Here is a 9737-nt window from a genome sequence, read left to right as displayed (position 1 = left end):
CCACCTTATGCCGTCTAACATTACCAATCCCTCATCTCTTTCTGCTGCTTCCAGTTTAGAGTGGCCGCCAGCTGCAGAATCACACACACACACACACACACACACACACACACACACACACACACACACACACACACACACACACACACACACACACACACACACACACACACACACACACACACACACACACACACACACACACTGATCCAGTGATATTAATATCCTTTATTTCTCAGCCTCTTGGCTGATGTTAACATCAGCAACCTGCATAGGAGAACATCTTAGATAGAAGTCTCACACACAAACACACACACACACACACGCATGTCCGTCTGTCCATCCGTCCGTCTGTCCGTCTGCCCATCTGTCTGTCTGTCTGTCCGTCCATCTGCCCGTCTGTCCGTCCATCTGTCTGTCTGTCCGTCCGTCTGTCCCGCTGTCTGTCCATCTGGCTGTCCGTCGGTCTGTCCGTGTGTCCATCTGTCCGTCTGTCTGTCCATCTGTCTGTCTGTCCATCTGTCTGTCTGTCCATCTGTCTTACTGTTGAATGATTTCAATGCTTCTTCCATGTTATCTTCTTCTTTTCTCACACAACCTTTAAAATAATTAGCTAGCTACAGATTATACAGTACCTTGCAAAAGTATTCACCCCCCTTGGCGTTTTTCCTATTTTGTTGCGTTACAACCTGTAATTTAAATAGATTTTTATTTGGATTTCATTTAATGGACATACACAAAATAGTCAAAATTGGTGAAGTGAAATGAAAAAAAAACGTGTTTCAAAAAATTCTAAAAGATTAATAACGGAAAAGTGGTGCGTGCATATGTATTCACCCCCTTTGCTATGAAGCCACTAAATAAGATCTGGTGCAACCAATTATCTTCAGAAGTCACATAATTAGTTAAATAAAGTCCACCTGTGTGCAATCTAAGTGTCACATGATCTGTCACATGATCTCAGTATATATACACCTGTTCTGAAAGGCCCCAGAGTCTGCAACACCACTAAGCAAGGGGCACCACCAAGCAAGCAGCACCATGAAGACCAAGGAGCTCTCCAAACAGGTCAGGGACAATGTTGTGGAGAAGTACAGATCAGGGTTGGGTTATAAAAAAAGATCTGAAACTTTGAACATCCCACGGACCACCATTAAATCCATTATTAAAAAATTGAAAGAATATGGCACCACAACAAACCTGCCAAGAGAGGGCCTCCCACCAAAACTCACGGACCAGGCAAGGAAGGCATTAATCAGAGAGGCAACAAAGAGACCAAAGATAACCCTGAAGGAGCTGCAAAGCTCCACAGCGGAGATTGGAGTATCTGTCCATAGGACCACTTTAAGCCGTACACTCCACAGAGTTGGGCTTTACGGAAGAGTGGCCAGAAAAAAGCCATTGTTTAAAGAAAAAAATAAGCAAACACATTTGGTGTTCGCCAAAAGGCATGTGGGAGACTCCCCAAACATATGGAAGAAGGAACTCTGGTCAGAGACTAAAATTGAGCTTTTTGGCAATCAAGGAAAACGCTATATCTGGCGCAAACCCAACACCTCTCATCACCCTGAGAACACCATACCCACAGTGAAGCATGGTGGTGGCAGCATCATGCTGTGGGGATGTTTTTCATCGGCAGGGACTGGGAAACTGGTCAGAATTGAAGGAATGATGGATGGCGCTAAATACGGGGAAATTCTTGAGGGAAACCTGTTTCAGTCTTCCAGAGATTTGAGACTGGGATGGAGGTTCACCTTCCAGCAGCACAATGACCCTAAGCATACTGCTAAAGCGACACTCGAGTGGTTTAAGGGGAAAAATTGAAATGTCTTGGAATGGCCTAGTCAAAGCCCAGACCTCAATCCAATTGAGAATCTGTGGTATGACTTAAAGATTGCTGTACACCAGCGTTAGCCATCCAACTTGAAGGAGCTGGAGCAGTTTTGCCTTGAAGAATGGGCAAAAATCCCAGTGGCTAGATGTGCCAAGCTTATAGAGACATACCCCAAGAGACTTGCAGCTGTAATTGCTGCAAAAGGTGGCTCTACAAAGTATTGACTTTGGGGGGGTGAATAGTTATGCACACTCAAGTGTCTTATTTCTTGTTTGTTTCACCCAAAAAATATTTTGCATCTTCAAAGTGGTAGGCATGTTGTGTAAATCAAATGATTCAAACCCCCTAAAAATGTTAATTCCAGGTTGTAAGGCAACAAAATAGGAAAAATGCCAAGAGGGGTGAATACTTTCACAAGCCACATAATAAAAAACTTGCTTGTGTGCATTTCTGTGACGGCGACTGACTCTGTTAAAAATTTAACTTTATTAAATATTCATTTTGGAAAACATTAATAATTTAATCGCTATAGTAATGAATCGCATCTAAATTCATAAAAAAAGCTGAACTAAAAAAAAAATATGTAATTTTGCTAAGTAGGTTGATTACTCCAGACACATCTGGCTTTTAGGAAAGTCCAAAACTGTTCAGTTCTGTCTGAGATCAAGTGTGTGTGTGTGTGTGCAGGGCTGTGCACAGACCTATTGGGGGGCATGTGCTCAACAACAAAAAAGGGCACCCCCAATTTATTTTTCCCCGCAAAACGCTGTCACCGACTCGTTGAGCATTTGTTACAAGAAGAGGGGAAAGCAGCACCATCTGATGAGTAACGTATTTTGCAAAACTATTTTGACTTGGAATAAATAATGCACTTATTAACAATGACCAACACAACTCCAGTCGAAATAGGTTGTAAGAAATACTTTATCTACCATTATTATATCATTACTATGACATTTGTTGCCACTATCATGTATTCCAGTGGTTCACAAACCTTTTGACCAGCGACCCCCAAAAAGTAGTGGTACACGCGAACAGACGTGCACAATCGAAACTGAAATCTGTTTTACCTCATTTCTACCAGCACGTCACCTGTGCAACTAGAGGTGAAAAAAACTCTAGATCTCCTTTAATCCACAGAGACGAAGCTCTCCCTCATATCCCAACCAGAAGCCCGACCCTACCAGATGAACTAAATACGTTCTATGCCCGCTTCGAGGCTAGCAACACTGAACCATGCATGAGAGCACCAGCTGTTCCGGCTGACTGTGTGATCACGCTCTCCGTAGCCGATGTGAGTAAGATCTTTAAACAGGTCAACATTCACAAGGCCACAGGGCCAGACGGATTACCAGGACACGTACTCAGAGCATGCGCTGACCAGCTGGCAAGTGTCTTCACTGACATGTTCAACCTCTCCCTGGCCCAGTCTGTAATACCTACATGTTTCAAGTAAACCACCATAGTCCCTGTACCCAAGAATGCCAAGGAAACCAGCCACGCTCAAGGTCCTAAACGATATTATAACCGCGATTGATAATATTTATTGCCTTACCTCAATAACTTGCTACATTCGCACACACTGTATATATATTTTCTGTTGTATTTTTGACTTTATGTTTTTTACCCCATATGTAACTCTGTGTTGTTTTTATCGCACTGCTTTGCTTTATCTTGGCCAGGTCGCAGTTGTAAATGAGAACTTGTTCTCAATTGGCTTACCTGGTTAAATAAAGGTGAAAAAAAAAAAATGAAAAAAAAAAAATGACTACCACCCCGTAGCACTCACATCTGTAGCCATACAATGCATTTAAAGGCTGGTCATGGCTAACATCAACACCATCATCCCAAACACCCTGGACCCACTCCAATTAACATACAACCCCAACAGATCCACACATCTGCACTCCACACTGCCCCTGGACAAAATAAACACCTACAGTGAGGGAAAAAAGTATTTGATCCCCTGCTGATTTTGTAAGTTTGCCCACTGACAAAGAAATTATCAGTCTATAATTTTAATGGTAGGTTTATTTGAACAGTGAGAGACAGAATAACAACAAAACAATCCAGAAAAACGCATGTCAAAAATGTTATAAATTGATTTGCATTTTAGTGAGGGAAATAAGTATTTGACCCCCTCTCAATCAGAAAGACTTCTGGCTCCCAGGTGTCTTTTATACAGGTAACGAGCTGAGATTAGGAGCACACTCTTAAAGGGAGTGCTCCTAATCTCAGTTCGTTACCTGTATAAAAGACACCTGTCCACAGAAGCAATGAATCAATCAGATTCCAAACTCTCCATCATGGCCAAGACCAAAGAGCTCTCCAAGGATGTCAGGGACAAGATTGTAGACCTACACAAGGCTGGAATGAGCTACAAGACCATCGGCAAGCAGCTTGGTGAGAAGGTGACAACAGTTGGTGCGATTTTTTGCAAATGGAAGAAACACCAAATAACTGTCAATCTCCCTCGGCCTGGGGCTCCATGCAAGATCTCACCTCGTGGAGTTGCAATGATCATGAGAACGGTGAGGAATCAGCCCAGAACTACACGGGAGGATCTTGTCAATAATCTCAAGGCAGCTGGGACCATAGTCACCAAGAAAACAATTGGTAACACACTACGCCGTGAAGGACTGAAATCCTGCAGCGCCCGCAAGGTTCCCCTGCTCAAGAAAGCACATATACAGGGACGTCTGAAGTTTGCCAATGAACATCTGAATGATTCAGAGGAGAACTGGGTGAAAGTGTTGTGGTCAGATGAGACCAAAATCGAGCTCTTTGGCATCAACTCAACTCGCCGTGTTTGGAGGAGGAGGAATGCTGCCTATGACCCCAAGAACACCATCCCCACCGTCAAACATGGAGGTGGAAACATTATGCTTTGAGGCTGTTTTTCTGCTAAGGGGACAGGACAACTTCACTGCATCAAAGGGACGATGGATGGGGCCATGTACCATCAAATCTTGGGTGAGAACCTCCTTCCCTCAGCCAGGGCATTGAAAATGGGTCGTGGATGGGTATTCCAGCATGACAATGACCCAAAACACACGGCCAAGGCAACAAAGGAGTGGCTCAAGAAGAAGCACATTAAGGTCCTGGAGTGGCCTAGCCAGTCTCCAGACCTTAATCCCATAGAAAATCTGTGGAGGGAGCTGAAGGTTCGAGTTGCCAAACGTCAGCCTCGAAACCTTAATGACTTGGAGAAGATCTGCAAAGAGGAGTGGAACAAAATCCCTCCTGAGATGTGTGCAAACCTGGTGGCCAACTACAAGAAACGTCTGACCTCTGTGATTGCCAACAAGGGTTTTGCCACTAAGTACTAAGTCATGTTTTGCAGAGGGGTCAAATACTTATTTCCCTCATTAAAATGCAATTCAATTTATAACATTTTTGACATGCGTTTTTCTGGATTTTTTTGTTGTTATTCTGTCTCTCACTGTTCAAATAAACCTACCATTAAAATTATAGACTGATCATGTCTTTGTCAGTGGGCAAAGTACAAAATCAGCAGGGGATCAAATACTTTTTTCGCTCACTGTATGTGAGAATGCTGTTCATTGACGACAGCTCAGCGTTCAACACCATAGTGCCCTTAAAGCTCATCACTAAGCTAAATTGGGATTAAACACCTCCATCTGCAACTGGATCCTGGACTTCCTGACGGGCACATCTGCCACGCTGACCCCCGGGGGCCCCTTAGGGGTGCGTGCTTAGTCCCCTCTTGTACTCCCTGTTCACCCACGACTGCGTGGCCACTCGCGACTCCAACATCATCATTAAGTTTGCTGACGACACGAAGGTGGCAGGCCTGATCACCGACGACGATGAGACAGCCTAAAGGGAGGAGGTCAGCGACCTGGCAGTGTGGTGCCATGACAACAACTTCTCCCTCAACGTCAGCAAGACAAAGAAGCTGATCGTGGACTACAGGAAACAGAGGGCCGAGGACGCCCCCATTCACATCGATGGGGCTGTAGTGGAGCAGGTTCGAGAGCTTCAAGTTCCTTGATGTCCACATCCCTAAGGATTTATAATTGTCCACACACACCCACACAGTCGTGAAGAGGGCACGACATCGCCTCTTCCCCCTCAGGAGGCTGAAAAGATTTGGCACTCAGATCCTCAAAATGTTATACAGCTGTACCATTGAGAGCATCTTGACTGGCTGCATCACCGCTTGGTCTGGCAACTGCTCGGCATCCGACCGCAAGGCGCTACAGAGGGTAGTGCGTACGGCCAAGTACATGGACGCCAAATGCACCAATGCACCGGTTCCAAATCCAAGTGCCATTTGTTGAGCTCTTTGGCCACCAGTGGTGGGTTTGGCGTGAAAATAAGAACGCATGAGCAGAAAAGGATTCTGTATAGAGGAATGGTCTAACATCACTTCCAGGGTGTTATCCAACTCATAAAACATTCAGAAAAAGGCTCAGTGCCGTTATCCTCCCAAGGTGAGGTATTGAAAGGTTTTGAAAACAGGGGTGTCAATAATCTTGACCCCCACTTTTTTTGAGAAAAAAAGGATTACTTGTTAAACAAAATCTCTTTCTCTGAGCAGTTGTAATAGTATAAAACAATATAATGTACAATTTGTTTTGCATACATATTTAAAAATATTATACATATTTGAATTACTTTTTTTCAATTTTTGTTCATCTTTATCAAGGGTGTCGATAATTTGGGACATTTTCGTTTAAATTTGTGTCACGATCGTTGAGAGACGGATTAGACCAAGGCGCGGCGTGGTATTTATAAACAATAAACACCGAACAAAAAGCAACGAAACGTGACGTCGGAAGGCTAAACAAGGCCAACACACCGAAACACAAACAAGATCCCACAACACAGGCAGGAAAACAGGCTGCCTATGTACGATCCCCAATCGGAGACAACGAGCGACAGCTGCCTCTGATTGGGAACCACACCCGGCCAAACACAGAAATACAACACCTAGACTTCACACCCTGACCAAACTACCTAGAGAATAACAGTCTCTCCAGGTCAGGGCGTGACAATTTGAATCATTTGTATATTCATCCTCCTTTCTCCCCCCCCTGTCCCCAAGGTCTCTCTGCTTCAGCCTCGTTGGTCTCTCTGGCCTGGATGATAGCATCCTACCAGAAGACTCTAAGAGACTCCAGAGATGACAAACTGCCGATGTCCTACAAGGCTGTGATCGTCCAGATGCTGTGGCATTTCTTCACCATTGGGGCCAGGACCATCGCCTTCGCCCTGTTCGCCTCCGTGTTCCAGGTAAAGGGGGGCACACACACACACTGACGAAGGATCACAAGTAGACCCATCCAAGGGGCTTTTAGGTGCTGGGTACAAATAATATACTCATGAAATGAAGATAGATACTGATGAGTTTATTTTGCAACGTTTAGATCCGAAGGTCTCCGTCAGGCTGGGGAGAAAAAACGTATTTTTGTGGAGTAAAAACATTGCACAATTAACTGTGGACGCATTCATCTGTGCAGATATATATCTTTATTCAAGTGGGTTAGGCTTTTTCTGATGAGTGTCTCTCTGTTCCTCCCAGTTTCTTAATTACATTTACATTTGAGTCATTTAGCAGACGCTCTTATCCAGAGGGACTTACAGGAGCAATTAGGGTTAAGTGCCTTGCTCAAGGGCACATCGACAGATTTTTCACCTAGTCGGCTCGGGGATTAGAACCAGCAACCTTTCGGTTACTGGCACTATGCTCTTAACCACTAAGCTACCTGCCGCCCCTTTCACCTAACCCTTTCTCTGTCTCTCTTCCTCTCTTCTCTTCCCTCCCCCCTTCTCCCTCCCTCTCTATCTCCCAGCTCTACTTCGGTATCTTTATCGTGAGCCACTGGTGCATCATGACGTTCTGGATCATCCAGGGGGAGACAGACTTCTGCATGTCCAAGTGGGAGGAGATCATCTATAACATGGTGGTGGGTATCATCTACATCTTCTGCTGGTTCAACGTCAAGGAGGGCCGCACCCGCTTCAGGATGTGGCTCTATTATTCAGTGACTCTGGTAGAGAACGTGTCTCTCACCGCGGCGTGGTACCTTTACCGCGGGCCGCACACCTCAGACTTTTACGCCCTCATCGTGGTGTGTGTGGTGGTGTGTAGCTATGCTCTGGGGATCTTCTTCATGCTGGTGTATTATTGTCTCCTGCACCCTGACGGGCCGGTGTTCGGAGCTCAGTGGAGGGGGTGTGTGGAGGAGGGGGGGGTGATGGTGGAGTCCTGTGTGACCCCAGCCGAGGCCTCCCCACTCCCGCCCCCGGACGTGGTCACCAGCCCCCCCAGGACCCTAACTAGGACTGCAGGTGCGGACCGGGGCGAGGTGGTACCAGGTGATCTAGCTGTGTTCCAGGTTAGATCCACCACCAACACCTCACCGGCCATGGCCCTCCGGACCCCCAGGACAGAGGGACCAGTGATCCGGATAGACCTGCCCAGAAAGAGGTACCCTGCCTGGGACGCTCACTTCATCGACAGGCGGCTGCGGAAGACCATCCTGGTCCTGGAGAACACGTCCCCAGTGACGCCCAGGATCCAGTACCGTAGCCTGAGCAACCCCAAGGAGGTCATGGAGTATGAGACTACCGTGTAATGTAATGTAATGTAATATAGCTGCACTTCCTCCACCACACCAGCAGGGGGCTCCACCAGCCAGGTGAATGGAGAGAACCATAGTCCTCAGCTCTTATCCTCTTGTGTAAGTAAATGAAAGGGGGTGCTTGGAGCCAACAGTCCACCCGACTGACCCTGCTCCCTCTGTGGGAATGGGGGGAGATGAGGGGACTGAGGAGAGCGGAGGAGGCCAGGTGCGGTGCTACTGACTGGAGGACTTTGTCCAGGTGTAAGACAGCTGTCAGGAGTTACAGGTCAGATGTACCTGGGCATCAGACGTGTCAGTAAGTGTACCTGTCTATGACCGGTGCATGTGTGGAGTCTTTCTGCTGACTCTGCAGTTGCCGGGTAACACTTCCTGTGTGTACTGCAGGAGCCAATCGGCTTTAGCCAAGGTCAGAGGTGAGAGGTCAAAGGTAATCTAACTAAGAAGTGACCTCACCGGGAACTACAGCAGACACAGAACATTCCAGCCTTCAAACGCTGACTCATCCTTGTGTATAGAAACATACCCAGAATCAAAGGGGTAGCTGGGACATGGGTCTCCCAGCACTGAAACAACATTGGAGAGAGAAACCAATAACATCATATTATCACTGATAGGGGACTGTAGTGATGATGATGATGATGATGATGTGGTTGTTGACATTGGTGCTCATGTATAAATAAACGGGGGAAATGAATTCTCCATCTAGCTGTCATGAGGAAGGACTCAAAGCTGATTTGGTAGAAACCTTGTTGTCAAAGTAACATTAAAACTGTAACAGTGGTGTGTTGAGGACCTGCTTCTGTAAACGGAGGTTCGGTTTAGCAAATCCAATCACCCATTACCGTATATTACCAATATTGATTCATTTATTTTATGTTTATATTTTGTTTATTTGTATATTTTTATCTTGTTTAACCCGCTCAGTGACCATGTTTCTTATCAAGGTGTAATCATATATATGTTTCTTATCAAAGTGTAATCATATACAGTGGGGAGAACAAGTATTTTATACACTGCCGATTTTGCAGGTTTTCCTACTTACAAAGCATGTAGAGGTCTGTAATTTTTTTATCATAGGTACACTTCAACTGTGAGAGACGGAATCTAAAACAAAAATCCAGAAAATCACATTGTATGATTTTTAAGTAATTAATTTGCATTTTATTGCATGACATAAGTATTTGATCACCTACCAACCAGTAAGAATTCCGTTACCTGTATAAAAGACACCTGTCCACACACTCAATCAAACAGACTCCAACCTCTCCACAATGGCCAAGACCAGAGAG

General features: G+C 45.4%; 1 protein-coding gene across 1 annotated transcript in view; it reads left to right on the top strand.

Moving 5' to 3' along the window:
• The window catches only part of LOC121546821 (XK-related protein 7-like), a 69637-nt gene extending 60176 nt beyond the window's left edge, over positions 1-9461 (top strand). The window contains exons 3-4 of the mRNA XM_041858069.2: positions 6906-7093; positions 7654-9461. Coding sequence (XP_041714003.2) covers positions 6906-7093; positions 7654-8439 — 974 coding nt within the window. The 3' untranslated portion in view covers positions 8440-9461. The remainder of the gene's footprint in view (positions 1-6905; positions 7094-7653) is intronic.
• Positions 9462-9737: the final 276 nt, after the last annotated feature.

This window comes from Coregonus clupeaformis, chromosome 30 (genome assembly GCF_020615455.1).
Source record: "Coregonus clupeaformis isolate EN_2021a chromosome 30, ASM2061545v1, whole genome shotgun sequence".
NCBI lineage: Eukaryota > Metazoa > Chordata > Actinopteri > Salmoniformes > Salmonidae > Coregonus > Coregonus clupeaformis.
This window is presented reverse-complemented; position numbering and strand designations above follow the sequence as displayed.